General features: G+C 43.2%; 1 protein-coding gene across 5 annotated transcripts in view; it reads left to right on the forward strand.

The window, feature by feature from the left end:
• The window catches only part of Cadm1 (cell adhesion molecule 1), a 318,679-nt gene that overhangs the window by 244,110 nt on the left and 57,006 nt on the right, over positions 1–17,563 (forward strand). For all 5 annotated transcript variants that reach the window (XM_032909283.1, XM_032909284.1, XM_032909285.1 and 2 more), the window contains exons 2-3: positions 12,619–12,765; positions 14,352–14,504. In XM_032909283.1, coding sequence (XP_032765174.1) covers positions 12,619–12,765; positions 14,352–14,504 — 300 coding nt within the window. The remainder of the gene's footprint in view (positions 1–12,618; positions 12,766–14,351; positions 14,505–17,563) is intronic.

The following is a 17,563-nucleotide window of genomic DNA, read 5'->3' on the forward strand; positions in this document are numbered from 1 at the left end:
GCTTTTCAGTTAATTTTATAATACCATAATGTGATAATTGATATGACCTAGAATCATTTCTAGGAATACGTATCAGGGATTTTCCTGGTTATGTTCATTGATGTGGGAAGACCCATGTTAACTATGGGTGGGACCATTTCCTGGGCAGGAGACCCTGAACTGTACAGATTGAAAATGCAGACTCTGACTTGTGCCCGTGTATCTCTGGTTCCTGACTAGATGCAATGTGAAGCCCCTGTGCCTTGGACTGTGAGGCCAGCGGGCTCTTTCTCCTTTAAGTTGCTTCGGTCAGAGTTTTCTACATCATAACAGGAAAAGAAATTAAGAGAGATGAATAACATTTAAAATTCTAAAGCTTAAAAAAAATCCAACAGATTTTGAAGATGTTTAAAAGGTCTTGGTAACATAGACAGAGGTCTGGGAGGTGATTATGATTGTGTGATTGTGCAGAGATTTGAAGGATAATACAAACTTTTATTTAGAATTTTCAGAGCTGTCTTTTCTATAGCGCGTGCATGCAGGCACACCACACACACACACACACACACACACACACACACACACAGCATTTCTTCACTCAAGTCTCCTTATAACCCTTTAGAGAGATACCCTTTACCCGATTTAGGTATGTAGGAAATTCAGAATTACAGCTCTGCATCACCAGGAAGCTTTGAACCATAGCAAGGATCCCTGTTTTCCAAGTCTAATGCTCTTCTCCTTTCTCCTCCGCTGCCCCCTCACTCCTGAAAAACAAGTCCCGAGTAATGAATGCCCTTATCACTTATCTCTAATTTCAGTGATGATTAATCAGCAGCCCACACTTGGATGATACTAATCAAGTTATTTGTATAATGGCACCAATTTGGATCGTTCCTGTGCATCTCTGCCTGACATGGGCTTGGCACCGGGCAATCAGCAAGTGTGAGCACGGAATCTGGAAGGGCTGCTGCCTCTCTCCTTACGAGATCCCATCATCAAACTCTGGCTGAGTGAGTGCAGCTTTCGGAGCCCACCGTGTTTCCTGCAGACTAAGCTGAGAACGGCCGCTCAAGCACCCAGAGGTTTAAATCCTAAGCCACCCACCAGTCGCTTGCTGACTGGCAGATGATATAGTGAATAACTAACCAATAAGGTTCAATTTTCCAGCTAAGAAATTGTTGTTTCATGTAATAGTCCAAAGCGGCTTGGATTCCTGGTAGGAGGTGTAAGTTGAACGTCGCAGCATTATTCAGCATGATGGTTATCATGGATTTACAGCTGTTTCTCAAACAAACCACATTACACACACTCGGGATACTTTAGAATAAGAACATGAAACATCTCTCATTTCCTGTCTCCCCATCTTCTGTGTCTGGAGTAATGTCATTTGAAGCTGACATTCACTCAGAGTCCAGATCTGATGTGCTCCAACTGATAGCCGTACTTGCTTGTCCTGTCTTCTCTAAGCTTTAAATTTGGAAGGTTTTCAGTAGCTCTTGTTGGCAGGGGAAAAAATGAAGGAAGAGATATGAGGAGAGACTGCGATTGCAGTGATATTTTGGTCACATAGACTGTCGATACTGATGAATGCCCTTGAAGCAGGTACTGTAAATGCCTGAAGCTGGAGCTGAGCTGCTGAGCCTGGATCAGTCTGCGGAACGTCTATCTCCTCCCTAAATACTAAAGGCCTGCCTGATTAGCGGCCTCTGACTGTGGGGCTGGTTTTATCAGTACCGTATATTGGCGCTCCGATTTCGGATAGATGGGTAGCATGGGTTCACGTTCTGTGTATGCTGGACATGTTGTTTGGTTTTATTCCTGAGTCGTAACTGAGATGTCGTGGAATATTCCATTAGTTCCCTCCATCCTTCTAGTGTCATAAAGTGCAACATCCTTTTAGCTATTTCCCTGAAACACTGGGATTGTTGGTAACCACAGATCTAGGGTTAAACAGACTGGATCATGTCCAATCACTTCAGTTTCCTTGTGTGCATGTAGGGTAGTCAGAAGACACCAACCACATGGGAGTATAGTGGGATTTAAATGAGATCACAGAAAATTTTAAAAGCATCATACCTAGTACATTGAAAAAAAAAAACTTAAAATAAATTAGCTTTGGTTTTCACGCAGATGATTTGAATAATGGCCCCTCTAAATAATAGTGGGAGTTGTCCTGATGCTAAAAGAATTAACAGTACCGAGCACTTTAGACAATCATTTGGCGATTTTGCCTCTAGACATAAAGAATAGCCGCTACTTCCCTTTTCTTCTGTTTATTCGCAGAATTACAGTTCCTTGCAATAATCTTGTGGTTTTAAATATCTAACACTAATTGTTAATCTTTTAACCCCCTAGAGGCAAACATAAAGGGAAAACACCTCAGCTTTTAGTGAGTTGAAGCAAAGAGCAACACAGGTTCAATCATGGTACCTTTTATCAAAGGGAAAATGACAGTGAGTTGGGTGTTGGAAGGCAGGGGATATGCGTGTGCCGTCTCCATTGAGACTGGAGGCTGGAGTGCTACAGAAATTCAATTTAGAGAATTGTGTTGAGGCGTAACTGGTAAGGGCACGTGCTGAGGGGTGCCTCTCTCTGCACTGCTTGCTGCTGAGGGGGACTGGAAAGGCATGACTACAGCAGCCAGCCATGTCCACACTCTGCAAGTCTGTGCTTTTTATGGAGTTATGGAATTTTAACATAGAGTATCTACTGGAGCCCAGCCACGGCTATTGTGGTACATATCCTAAATAGTTGACCACCAAGTGAGTAAGAGGAAAATCTGTACAGTAACAACAAAAACCTAACAACTGGTGCCTTGGGGTGACTGTCAGAGGTTTTAACAAATAAATTTGAATCTCAATCGTACAAACCCTTTGTTTCCATTTTAGATAGCTGTAGCTTCAGAAGCGGAAGTAGTTCTGTTACCTGACTTAAAACAGCCGTTTCCGGTCACCTCAGACTTCAGCTAATCTCCGGACCCAAGTAACAACCCCATAGGATGTGCTCCATTATCCTCTCGGCTCCTTGATACACCACCCATCCCTTTTGGTGTGTGATTTTTCTCCCCCTCACCCCCTCGTGAACCCATGCCTGTGGACAGCAGGGGCTTGCACAGCCACTGTCCCTCTGCAGAACTGTCAACTTAACCGTCCCAGAGATGGAATATATCTTATTATCAGTTCATTAGCAAAGTGGCTGACACAGACGATCAACAGTTGGCCTTCAGCACAGCTCCACTTTGTCTGGGAGAAGCATAATGCGTTTTGAAATGCTGGCATAGCAGCCAACCTTGAGTTGGACTGAGGCAGCGCCATCTAACACTGTCCTTTCTTCTTTCGCCATAAACGCGCATCGCGGAATCGAGCCCATTGAGAAGAAATCATTTGCTCTGCCAACACAATTAGTTTTGTAAAAAGCCTCTGTCTTCAGATTGTTCTTCTCCAAAGTCCAAGTTGGATGACTGTGGTTATTTTTTAATTAATATTTTTAAGAGCCACCGTCCTTCTCCCAAGAGCCTCTAAGCAGATTTAACAGGCTTAAAGGGACTCTTTCACAAGGTAACTTCAATGCCATCCCCCAAGCAAATAAAACGCCTTTTGAGGGTTCTGGTTTTTTCTCCATCTCTTTCAAAAAATTTCCATAAAACCTACCCAGTCGGGGGAGTTTTTCTTCAGGGTTAGGCAGTATTCTCTCCAAACAACAACAACAACAAAATACATTCTCATGTTGCTGAAAAATGAAGCCAGGCAAGCTGTCCAGCCGGAGCGGGGATGGAGGGAGACGGAAGTCTGGGCTCCTCCCCTCAGCGTGAACAGCAGCCGGATTCAAAGATCACTAGTGATGTTTGTGGTTTATTTTTATATTCTTGTTTCGTTTGTTGCTGTCAGTTTCTTTGATTCTCGAATTTTAATTGAATTCAGACCTTTGGGTCTCATGGCTAGTACCCTTCATGGATACATCCAGTGTGGCGGCTCACACCTCCTCCTTTTGGGGATCAGACAAGCTTAGACCTTAAGCGTCATAATTGGCTTGGCCTTTTTAGTGGTGCAGGCCTTGATTAAAAAGTTATTGAATGTGGAGTCTTTCAAAGGGAAGAAAGCTAATGTGATGGTTGAAATTGAAACAGCGTAGGCACGCACGCTCTGTGACAACTTCCTTTGTCACTAGCTTCCTTGAAAAGAGTTTTCATGTGTCTAATCAATGTTTCCTTTCACAAAAGAGATGCCCATTCCATGTAAATTCAGGTTGTACTGTACATGACCCCAGTTCTTCAGCCTCCATGCTGAAAACCAATAGAGGAAACAGTAAAAATAGCTAGGCGCCCGTTCATTTTTAAAGTTGAGACTCCGGTCACCTTTAGTTTGGCATAGTCTAGGGATCATTCCCCTGGGAGGGAAAGGCAGAAATAACTCTTCTTACAGCTGAGATTAAAGAGTTTCCTGGGAACAAGAAAAACTTTACATAATTCCTTACAGTAACTTTTCTCCTATTTTAAAGCCAGACTCCTTTGCAGTTTGTAAGGTCAGGGTAGAATTATCAAAACTCCCTTCCCTCTGGAAGATGTATTGGCCTTAGATCTGTGGAAACCCCAGTGCACTGGCTGTGAAGGAGAGATCTTGCTGTGCTGCTTCATAGCTCCCTCCACCCCAAGGAACTTCAAAATACAAGGGAGACGGGAGAGGCGAGATTTACAGAATCAGGCCTTTGTGTCCCTTGGCGTGGCTGAAGCTCGGGGAGCCCTGAGCTGCACGTGTTGTGGTGAGCCACCTCCGTGAGCATCTGTATTCTCTGCTGTGCTCCCTTCCCTTGCATTTGGAGTTAAAGGTGAAATTCCATCTTTAGCCCCCGTGTGGTTGTCTGAGCTGTGATTAATGAACTAAATGTGATTCCCGGTAGAGCTTTCAGAGGGTGGATGAAAGATGAAATTTCAGCCTTAAAAAAAAAACAAAACCAAAGCAACAGAAAGCAGGCCTTTTGCTTAATGCAGCTTTTAAAATTAATATCTGTTTTCGAATGCCAAGAAAACAAAGGGGATTTCTCAAAAGTATATGCAGCTTGCCACAATAGGCCTTAATTGGTGTCAAGGAGATGTTGGGATGAGCGAGAGGAAGTGCCCATTGAGCTGATAAAGACTGAAAAGTGGGACCCTGTTATGAGCTGTCATCTCAGCATGTATTTAAACTATAGCAGAACTGAAACATATTTGCCATATAGATCATAATGACTCCAAAGGAGCCATTACACTCCATTATGTAATTACATAATCAAAGCATGCATAGTAATCAGCCTTTGGAATTCAATGCTAATCAAACATACCTATACTATGTGTTTAAGCTAAAATAGAGAGCGTTAATTTGCCATTAGTCAACTAAACAAGAATGTGTATACAGAATATTCATGAATAGCTTAATGTTGTGTCAGATACTTTTTGTTTTGTATGCAGGGGAAATCAACAATTTTAATTGAAGAAAAACCAGCACCAAGGAAAAATACTCTTTAGCTCGCCGTTCAGAAATCTGCCTCACCTTTTACTGATGGTAAAAGGAGATTAGTGTAAATTCAATATTTTTTCCTTCTGTAAGCTCAAATGAGACAACCATAATTATAGAGTGGATGCTAAGGAGGGTCTGGGACCTCTATGCCTAGGACACAACCCTAGAAATACTAGCTCAAAACACAGCAAAACCTTCAGAGGAGCAGCAAAACGTGAGCCCATATTGCTCCTATAATGAGAGGCACGACAATGCGTGTTATTTAGAAACAGGTGAGCGGGGTCGCTCCTTGAGGACTATGTCACAGATTATCTGGCCTGTCCTCTTGGAGACATTGGTACTTGCCCTGAGGTCTGCCCTGGCTCTAGCTCTGTCAAGGAGAGTTGCTCTTGGAAGTTTATTTTGTGTCTCTGAGTAAAGAAGGTGGCACAGTGTTTGGGTCAGCGTCAGAGATCTTGCCACTTCAGTTACTGTTGGTCTGGGAGGCTCATGGTCACGACTGTTTAGACCTAATGGCTTAATAGAAGCCAGACCTGGTCCTTGGAGCAGACAGTCTCAACACTCCAATTTCACTTTGTGGGGACAGAGACACATGGATAAGGATCAAAAAGGTTAGCAGAAGCTTTGTAAGCCCTTCATGGGTTGATTGCTTTTGATTTTAAATAAACAAGTATTCATGAAGGTTGGAATATTACCTTCCTTAAAAATAAAGAATTGTATTTGTTTTGAAGAGGACATCTCCTTAACCTTTAATCCTCGGGTGACGGAACTCTCTTTGGGGATGTGGCTTTTGCTGTCTCTCAGCAGTATGTGGCTGACTCAAAATGTTACTGTCATGTTTAAATGGGACTGAATTCTTTCATCAAAAGCTTTCATGGCTTGAACTTCAAATAATTTATTTTCAAATTACTTTTACTGTAATTCTTATTAATTCAAATAGGTTTCTGATTTGATATAAAACTCTGTAAATGTAGGGAACAGTTTAATGAATTGAAAGATAGGATTGAGTCTTTTAAAGGAAATGTACAAAATATGCTGACAATAATTGCTTAGATAGAAATCAAATCTTAATGGCTTTGTTAATGATTTGTAGCGCGCACTGTGTTTACGTTGACTTGAGGGAACATATGTAGTTAGAGAGATTTCTCCCTCTGGGTTTCCACAGAATCTTAATTTTTTTTCCTCTCATTTCTTTTCCTGGAACACTCTCATCTCTGTTCTGCTTCTTGAAAACTTCAGCTGGAACTTCAGTGCCTTTGCCTTTAATAATGGTTTCACTTGGTCAGGATGGACTTTCTTCTTCTGAGTTAGGTACATCTTTAACAGAGTGGTAAAAATAGGATCCAATAGAAGGGAACATGGGTGACAAACCAGGGCAAGCTTTGGGTCACATGGGGCACCCTTGAGAGTCAAAAATAAGGTTTCCAAAGACATGCAGGTGTTTTGTTTCTTTGATGGTTTCAAACTTTGATGCCTCTTAGAGAATAAGAATGTATAACCCTGAGTCTTTGATTGCTATAAAGATTCTGGAATTGGGCCTGAGGAGATGGTGGGAAAGAATGCTTGCTGGTCCAGCATGAGGACCTAAGTCTGAACCTTCATTGCCCACATAAAAGCTGGATGTGGCTACTCCTGTCTGTAAACCTAGTGTGGGGGGCTAGGAAGAGACGAGCAGTCCTGAGGGCTCACTGACCTGAGGGCAAAAACACTGAGCTCCAAGTCCAGTAGGAACCCCAGTATCCAGGAAGTGGGGTAGAGGGGGTAAAGCAACCGCCTGCCATCCTACCTTGGCCTCTCTACCTGCTTGTAGGGTCTCATGTTCCCGCAAACAAGTACATGCTTATATGCACACAGAATTTCAGGAGAACACTTTCAAGGACTGTAGTGTGGGTGTTTAAGTGAGTTTGTCATCATTAGCACAGGTTTTCTTTTAGCCCCCTGCATCTGGGGCTTGAGTGCCTCCTGTTTGGACAGTAACCCTGCCAAGTTAATGTTGGGGTTCAGCTTTTCCAAAAGCAGGGATATGGACAGAGTTTCTCTAATATGATCTAGCTGCTGGGGGAACAGGCCAGGGACTTTATGTGTTGCTCCATTGGGCAAACCGCCCGCCCAGTTAAGTGTCAATGGTACCTGGTCCCCCTCTGTGTGCGTGGGAAGGTGGGCGTTGCCATAGCTGCCACGATGTAAGCTGAAGTCTGTTTTAACTCTGACTTATCCTTTTATTATGTGCTGGACTGGGGAGCCTCCCCCAGTATAAATGAAAAGTTTTATTTGTTAACAACAAGGCAGCAAGGGTGAGAGCTCTGGGCACTGGCAAATGCCCACCGTGCCCTAGTAATAAAAGCTTTCTCTGGGGGCAGAGAATGCTGAGTGCAGAAGGGAGAAGGAGGCAGCAGTAAACAGCATTGTACATTCAGGACGGCCTCTCTCTCATCTTGAAGTGTGTAATTGTGTTCGGGATAAATTATGGAAATAAAAAAAATCACAAGTTGCTCATAAGGAAATAACCCTCTTTAAAAACAAGTAAATTTTTCGAGACAGAGCCCGAGGGACCTTAGCAACCAGTCCTGAGATGTTGCCTGGGAATCGGTGGGCGGGGGCGGAGTGTCTTCCAAAGCCAGGTTCTAACAGCAGCTCAGTGCACACACTTAGTGCAACTGGACCAGGCAACCTCCTTCCCCAAGTCAGTCTCTGCAGTCTAATCTTTATGGCAGAGGCAGTGAAACAGAAGTCTGGAGATGGGGAAGCAGCCAGCGCTCTGCCTGGCACTGGAGACACCTTAGTTCTCCTTCCTGTTTCTCACTTCTGCATCTGACTTTGAGATCCTGTCACTTGTCACTTCTGTAAGGACATATTGTTCATCGAGTAGACTCCATGGCGTCCAGCATTTTATACAATGCCATATAAAGGGAGTGTGTACAAGATGGGGTTTGAGAGAAGTGCGTCTTGAGCAATTATATTAACTGAAAAGAGCTAATAAGGAATTTCTGTCCCTATGCCACTCCTAACAAAGGGCCACTGGTAGTCATCAAAGTAAGTTACACCTTTTGAAGACAATAAACTTTCTTGTCATTTTCTGTCTAAGAAATGTCTTGATGGAAGGTGCTTGCTTGTTCATGAATGAAGGGTCTCTTTGATTTAGGGATTTGTTTTTAGGAATTACGGAGCAACTCTCAAAGTTAGCCAGGTGCGGTAAGGCGTGTCCGTAATCCCAGCACACTTAACAGTGGGGAAAGAAAAGTGCTGTAAGTTTGAGGCTAGCCTGTGCTACATAGCTAGTAGCAGACCAGCCAGGGACACAGAGCAAGACTGGCAGGAAAAACAAACTACAGCAAAGCTCTCATGATGGAACAGTGAGCGAAGACTGGAGCCCACACAGTAGAAGGAAATAGCTGACTCAGGAAAGTCATCCCCTGACAACACATGCACACATGCACATATGCACACATGAATAGACACATAGAACTATGTTAAGGAAAATAGAAAATAAATCTGAAATGTATAGGAGACAGCCCTATACCACAATAACTCCCTGTATAAATTAATATTCAGTTTGATTCTGTCTCCCAAACTTCATCCAAGTATACCAATTAGTGGTCGAAATGTCTACACACGCCAGCCACTGCTCCACCCTTAAAATAAATTACCTGGCTGTTAACAGCCTCATTTAATTGCTAGATATTATACCTGTTGGATTTCTGTTCCGCAGAACGTGTACTGTTCCTTCATTGACAGTGTGTCAGCTAATTGAGTTTTAGAAAACTCTGAAGGATTTTTTTTTTAATGCACTCTTTAAAAAAGATACTGAAGGTGCATGTTTCTCTCCTGCTACACATGAGATTGCATTTTGTGACAACCTAATTGTCTCAACATCCATTTCAAGGGGGAAATTTATCAAGTCCTAGTATGTACCCTTCCGTTTGGAAGACATATTTGAGGATGTGAGCAGAAATTATTTTTACATAAAGGCTTCAGGCAGTAGAGTACTGACATATATACTGTATTTTCCTTGCTGTCACTCAAGTCCTTTGCCTCAAATAAATAGGTCATTATTATCCCATTGCAGCCATCTATGGTGCCTCAAAGTATAGGGCTCTGTTTAATATAACTGTCATGCAGCTGACCCGTATAATTTATTGGTGATTTTTAAAGAATGGCCTCCTTGGGCCACCACCATCAGCCAAAGCACTTTGATGTCTTTCAGCCAAATATTTCATTATCACATAATTTTTTTTGCATTGATAGTACAACCATATTAGCATAGCTGAAAGTTGACATTTCTCTGAGACACTGGATTTCTGGTTGGTCTTAATTAAAAATAACTCCATGATGTTAACATCACATAACAACATCGCCATGAGTTTTTAGAGCAGCAAAGGCAGAAGTTTACAGATGGCCAAGGTTTACCTGAGTGACTTGTTCTGTAGTGACTTGGTAAACGGGCTGTTCATGTAATGTCCCATCTTCAGTAATAATTAGGCATATGTAGGGTGTGTTATAAAAATCTTTGACTTTATGTTATCACTACTTTTGTTCTTAAAATGCAAAACCATGCTCCACTCTTCGGCTTCCACACCCCACCCCAACCCCATGCATAAAGGCTACTATAAATATAATTAAGGAGCCTCCTCTCAGAATAAGCTGGCCTTAGGACCTCCATGAAGGACTAAAATTAAAGCCAAGTTATTTCCACAGAAACCATCTTATTAGAACAGGATTAAATTAGAGGCAGCTTTAAATCTCTGGAGCTTCAAAGTAGTAGTTGGTATCCAAAAGGGTTGACGCCTGTCAGCTCACAGCCTCCGCACATGCACCTTCTATGGGATGGAGAATCTTGTTTGTGTTGCTAATAAACTCCCCAAAGAGAGACGAAATCTCTGCCTGCCCCAAAGAGGTCTTGTTTGATATTCTCATGTCCTAAAGGCAAGCCCGTGGTTTAACAGTGTTTTATCCCCACATTATACAGTGTAATTTTCCTTAATTTCCTTACCTAGTTAGGTTACCCTGCAAACATCCAGTGTCTGGTGTCCTGCTTTCTAGTCACTCTTATCCAGGGCCATTAAATCCACCCAGAAGAGCTGGCTTGATTGGTAGTCACTTTGTTCTTAGTTTGTACCTTGGAATAGCCCATCCCTTCATGTTGGGCTCTGAATTCTGTGTTCGTCACAGTAATCACAGAGGAAAGCCAATAAACACCCATGTTGGTTTTTTGTTTTTTTTTTTCTTTCTGATCAGCTTTCACTTTGCTGTTAGGCTGTAACAGAATTCAGCCCCTCTGAGCTTCCCCAGGACAGTCTCCCTCCTTCCTGCTACACAGGCCAGTCTCTTCCCATCAGGGTTCATCCCCTGGGGTCCTAGAGCTCAAGGTCAAGGTTCATTTGGGTTTGCTCTGCAAGTGCCAGGCATTCTGTTTATCTGTGCCCCTAATCATTTCTCCCCTTATTCTTCTAGTTTCCTCTCCTCTAATCCTCTGATGGGGGCTGGTCTATTTCTAGGTGGATTTGTCTTTAAGCCATTTCAGACACCCCATGACTCCCCCACTGTGTCCCGCCAAGAAAGGATCCTTCAGAAGAAATGTGATCGCAGGTGGAAACCCTCCATCTAGTCTAATTGTACCTGTGTTTATGCTGCCTCGATATTTTTTTAAAGTAGCATTTATCTTTGACCTTTGCTTCTTGGTGTGACAACATTTCTTCAAGGAGTGAAGAATCCACCCTAAGCTGATACAGCCCAGCTACACAGAGAGCTCCTACAGAGCAGGAATCCTTAGCCTGCATTCTTGCATTTGCTACTTCTCACACATGATAATTACTAAGTGTGGGGATTTGGGGTCTAGAGAAATGAGGAGAAGGGTATGGTGGAGGTGGCGGTAGTAATAATGATGACCATGATGATGATGATGGTGATGATGATGGTGATGGTGATGGTGATGGTGATGATGTCATGGTGATGGTGATGATAGTACTAGTAGTTACCATCTGTTAGGTTTGACAAGAATCTAGACACAGTGCTAACTGCTTTGTGTGTGTGTGACAACTCTGTAGGATAACTGTTAATTACTGCCCTCATTTTATAAATGGGAAACTGTCTCGGGGACTTTACATATATTTCCTGATATAAGAGCAGTCTGTCTTTCCCCCTACTTGACTGACTGTTACATCTGCTGCTTGTAAATACACCTTTTGCTTGGGAAGTAGAGATTAGAAGTCTGTTTTACCCATATCTCAGCTTCTTAAAGGCTAGAAGAGTGTCCCAGACTTCTCTGTCCCCTGTTATGCCAACCACAGAATCAAACACATCACAATTCCTTATCTTCTGCTTCTAAATTGAACTTCTGCCTTGTGCCATAGATGTTTTCACACATTTAGGAGATGCTCTGGCTGCTGGAACAAATCTTGATGCTGCAAACTAAAGCAGATACAGAGATAAGCCTTGTATCAGTGGAGCTGAAAGGTCTCACATTTTGACATGTTCTGGAAATTTTTTTGACGGCTGAAGGGGTGATCTACAGGGAGGGAGGCGAGCATGGGGCTCTCTTGAGCTCTGGGTAAATTATGAAGGTGTATTTTTGAGAGCAGAATCTGACTCTCAGCTGTAGGCCTTCTGGATTTACTGAAGTCCCAAAGAGTTTTAGGTAGTTTGGCCCTCACTCTCATACATGACAAAATGAACGGCCTGCACGTTGGGAATGCCAGCATCTGCTAACTAGACAAGATCGTTCAATGAGTCTTCCTGTTTCTGCTTCAGTAAGTGCCCCACGAGTTTAGCGTGGATCGAGGGCATGTGGTCTAAGCTTGGCCATGCCTTCCCTCTTCTAGGCAGGAGAGCTTCCGTGTGCACAGTACTCTGGTCTTTCTGGTTGCACCTCAGCACACTGCTTGACAGTTCAAACAAAATACGGGAGGTTGGGACACCAGCACCACTTACTTTCTTAGAGCCATGGCAATTCCAAGCTTAGTTGTATCTTAACCTAGATCTCCCTTAGTTCGAGGACTCATTTTGTGAGCTCGGGAGAAACGTATCTAGGGCCATATCAGATGTTGGCTCTGCAATGTGATTCTTACTTCGCTTTTGCTTTAATGGAGCTCATGGACCAAAATTTAAATGATGGGACGTCCAGCTGACCTTTATCTCTCTTTTCTTAAAGGTGATGGGCAGAATCTGTTTACTAAGGACGTGACGGTGATTGAAGGAGAAGTTGCAACCATCAGCTGTCAAGTCAATAAGAGTGATGACTCCGTGATTCAGCTACTGAACCCCAACAGGCAGACCATTTACTTCAGGGACTTCAGGCGTAAGTCTCTGCCCACCGTATTAGGCAGCAACTTTTGTTTACCTATGTGTTGTCTTGATAAAGAGATTGCCAAGGCCACCTCTTTCTAATTTAATGCTAGATGCTTAAAGTTTAGTCAATTCTTGAGAGAGAAGAAGAGACAGGCAATCATAATCTTTTGACTTAATAGAAACCTTGAATGGTCCCCTTTAAAAGTCTTACTTTGCAATAGGAATTGATTGTAGTAATTCAAGGTGAATTGCAATCGAGTCCCAAATACTTAGCTGACACAAACAACTCAAATAGGGTAAGGCAAGGAAAATAGAGCATTCTGATAGGGAACCTGTTTGGTTTAAAGAGTGGTGTTTCCAAGGCAATCTATACCGTAATGACAGGACCACGGCCTTCGCCATAGCCTCTGCTGTACAGACACAGCCATATGCTGACTTCCATTTAAATGCAGTTTAACAAAAGCCAGCTTTGAAACCGAATTGTGTGTGACACCAAAGGCTCATATGGTCGCCATGGCTTGCCCAAGAACCCTCACTGAAGCAAGTATCCATCATGCCTGTTTGGGCTACTTGGCTTCCTCTCTCCTCCTAGTATTTTGGGCCATTCTATGGGAAAGGTTAATAAACAAGGAACATTTAAAGGGACTAAAAGAAGGGCCCATGAAATGTCTGAGGCTAAAGGTGCCTATTCCAAGCCTGACCTCCTGAGTTCCATTCCCAAAACCCACATGGTGGCAGCAGAGTCGTGCTCCACAGGGTGGTCCCGGAGTTCACATGCATGTGGGACTAATGGAGTTCACGTGCATGTGGGACTAATGGAGTTCATGTGCATGTGGGACGAATAGCCTTTGCTAAGTGAAGACAACTTCTCATAGCAAATACGAAGCCCACGTACAGTACTTTGTGATGGTTCTAATCTCCACTATGAGGTGGACTTACCTAGAAATCTATACAGCCAGCTGCAGCCTGTAAAGATTCAATTCATGTCCCTTAAATTCAGGCATGGCCAAGTTAAATGGTCTTCTAAAACATGTTTAAAATTGATATTTCACATTTTGCTCTGAAAATACTTTTCATAATTCAGAGCGTCTTGTTTTTTATTGTTTCATTGCTGTGGTCATTGGTTTTGTTCCTTTGGTTTTGGCTTTGCATTTTCCTTCTCCAAGTACCTTGGTTTCTGACCCTCTGCTAACCACCTGACATGTTGTCCTCCCAGCCTGCTCCTTCCTTCCCATTTCATTTTGCCTGTCTCTGACAGTAAACTGTAAACAGTTTAAGAGTAAGTGTTGAAGAGGCACAGTGCCTGGAGTGGCCCCAAGTAGGGTGTTGGTGGTGCTTGTGTGTGTGTGTGTGTGTGTATGTGTGTGTGTGTTTGTGTGTGTGTGCTTAAGTTTCCTTAGAATAGGTCACCAGGGTTGTTTGTCTGCTTGCAGCTACTGCAGAAGCCCAAAATAGTGCCATACAGATACAGAAAGACAGAAATTGTTTCCATTCTGTGGCTGTCTTTCTAGCATCTGACTTTTTCCCTTGCCTAGTTAAGGAAAATAGATTGTCGGTCATCTTTTGCACAATCACTGACTGTGTTTTGTTTCACAGCTTTGAAGGACAGCAGGTTTCAGCTGCTGAATTTTTCTAGCAGTGAACTCAAAGTGTCACTGACAAATGTCTCAATTTCGGATGAAGGGAGGTACTTCTGCCAGCTCTACACGGACCCCCCGCAGGAGAGTTATACCACCATCACAGTCCTGGGTAAGAAATGGTCCTAGTCCTAGAGCCAGTGGGATGGCTCAGGCTACCAAATGACTTCCAGTAGCAAGGAAAGGGTTAAGAGTGGGTCTCACTGCTTGCGACTTGTTTTAGGGAGAATCACCGCCCATCTTGCTGAATTTTAAAAATAGCCTATTTTACCAAATGCTCTCAGGAATAGCAATCGGCCGTCTTTATAGATTCCACCTGCTCTTGGGTTTCAGCCCTCAAGCTTCAGAAGCAAAGATCAAGAAAGTTAGAGCCCTCAAAAGAGTCACTCACCACATGAAATGGCGTCAGTTCTAACTACCCCAAGCTTTTCCCTTCTGTGCACAAGAGGGGAAGAAGATGAGCTCCCAAATCTACAGCCAGGGCAGAGCTCAGCTGTCTTGTGATGATTTCCATCTCACTGGGATCCTCATTCCAGTGTGGTCAATCTTATTTCCTTTGGCTTTTTATTCTGACGCCCTATTTATTGCTGATATCCCAGACCATGCTACAGAACAGAAAGTCACACCCAGGAACACATTCCTTGCCACCAGATGCAGGTGTCAACATGAGGCAGCTGAGGGTGAATTAGCAGGGAGCCGTTGGCAGGCTGGGAGGTCAGTGCCCCTGGCTCGACCATTGTCATTTGTGGTCCCCAGATTGTGCTTTTCTCTGAAATCCCAGTGGCCAGCATGATAGGTTTGTGTTTTGATACGGTCAGCAGGTATTTCTCTGCTGGAGGGCCTGAGTCTGTCACAGTCTACACAGACATACACTCCAGTTCGTAATAGCAGCTGATCTCAGGCTTTTGGAACTGAATTTTCAAGGACATAACACTGTAGAGTGAAGCCCGATCTCTGATTTACACCTTCAGGACGATGATGAATCAAAGTCTATTTGAGGCGGCAGGCTATAACTTTTTGGTGTAATGGTGTGAAGATCAAAGAAGAAAGATGTGCATAAAGGACACTTTGACGGGGTGTGTGCACCCATGTATTTATGAACATGCATATTGAGCTGCCCTCATTACTTCATTTAAACACAGCTATAAAGGAGAAAAGAGTTTTAATTCATTAAGCCAAAGTGTGTGCCCAAAGCCTGCATATTTTCTTGATAATAAAAGCAATTATGCTTTTAGGAAGTCAGACCTAATGTCTAACCACATAGTTCCCAGCATGGTCTGTGTACAAGGGTCTATATCTTTCATGTGTACATCACTTCCTCACTTGATCTGCATGAGAAGCTCGGCTGGGAAGAGTGTTTTGGTATTGTGCAGATGACCTGAACTTAGCAGGAGGTTTTCTACCTCTGCTTGTCTACACGTATGTGAATACACCTTTGTGAATACAAGTGTGTACAATGACCATCCTAATTTGAGCTGCCGTCACTTGCAGCATCTCCACAAGAGTGGTTGGAGGGAAAGAGACTGTACCCATGACACTTTGAATTTTCAGAATGATTTTTACTACATGGGCTTTTAGGTTTCAATATTTTAATTTCATACAAATTCTGCCAAGGTTACAAAGCCCATAATAAGAATTAAGACTCTGAGGACCTGGGGAGATAGCTCAGTTGGTGAAAGGACCTGATTTCAGTCCCTAGAATCTAGACATGATAGCGTGCTTTTATAATTCACACATTAAATAGGCAGGGGGTTGGTCCCCTGGGGCTGGCCAGCCGCCCAAATCTATCTGGAGATCCCGAGCCAGTGAGAGACTTGCCTGAGTCAACAAGGTAGATGGTACCAGAGGAAGAATGTCTGAGGTCTAGACTCCACAGATAGATACACATGTGCACAGATATGTGTTGGACATGGACATGGGAGCGCATGCTCGCACGCGCGCGCCCACACACACGCATAGCAGCTCCATCTTTCAGGACTTTTCTGAGCTTCGCATTTAATTTTCAGGAGCAAAACTTTGAACCGTTGTCAAGACTGTGCTACCTGTCATTGTCAGTGTCCTCGTCACTGTGCTGGACCAGTCCAACTGTGCACAGCTACCAACATGTAGGCTTCTGCGTGGCGCTGTGCCTGTAATCCATTTGGAGGTCTCATTGTTCTAGAATAGGTTCCTGCTTGTGTTTTATGAAGCGTTAACTTAAGTGTACTTGAAAGGAAGACTCGTCAGTGTTCTCTTCGCAGGTCTTACGCATTCATTAAATATTCTCCCCTGAAGTTACTCTAGGATTCCTTCACAGAGTCAAATTGTTGTCATCCATGGGAGAGGCTTTCGTATTCCGAAATCTGCCAGTTTCCACTGATGCACATTCAAGCCTCCCTCCTAAGGTTTAGAGTTTCAGATATTATTATGAATGGAGAATGATGGATTAGCATCTCTGTTGCTATCCGTGGTGCTCTGAATAGGATTCCATATGTACTTACACAGCTGTCAAACTCCTCCATAGGTTGAGGATGTGCATTTTAGTGCATCTGACTGTTAGCTATTTACCACATTCTGCAAAGACTTTAGCATAATTATAAGATACAGAAATGACGGTTAATGTTTTCTATGCTGTTGCATTGTGTTTAGATCTCATCCACGTGTAAACCAAAAGCCCTCCTGTGATGGTTTCTATGTGCCTTGTGGGCTATTCACTCAGTCCTTCCACTTGTGACAAGTTCCTGTCCTTATCCACGAACACAATATCTGACTCTTTATATTCTGTTCTAAGAGGAGAGGAGCAGGAGAGAGAAGACACTGTGCCGAGATGAATGCACTTGCTATAATAATGGCTAATATTACTACGGCCTCATCCTCCTACGATTAGTGCTCACTCTTAAGACTCCGGGAACGGGAGAACCTAATTATTTTAGAGGGTCTTAGAGTGAGATTTCACATACTGATCAGCTTTAAGACTCCTCTTTTGTGGTAATTAATGTGACTCATCTCGATATCGCTGTTTTTTTTTTCAATGTTGTAGGCGTAGTGTTTATAATTAGCACTCTTATAGGTTTGAGGTTAGCTAACAGGAACCTTGACATTCAGGGCTGTTTTCTGGTGCTTCCCCATGTGTGATTTCATTCAGGTTTTCTTCTTCATGCTTCCTCTCAGACAGGTCTGTGCCTGTTTCCA

This window comes from Rattus rattus, chromosome 8 (assembly GCF_011064425.1).
Source record: "Rattus rattus isolate New Zealand chromosome 8, Rrattus_CSIRO_v1, whole genome shotgun sequence".
Taxonomy (NCBI): domain Eukaryota; kingdom Metazoa; phylum Chordata; class Mammalia; order Rodentia; family Muridae; genus Rattus; species Rattus rattus.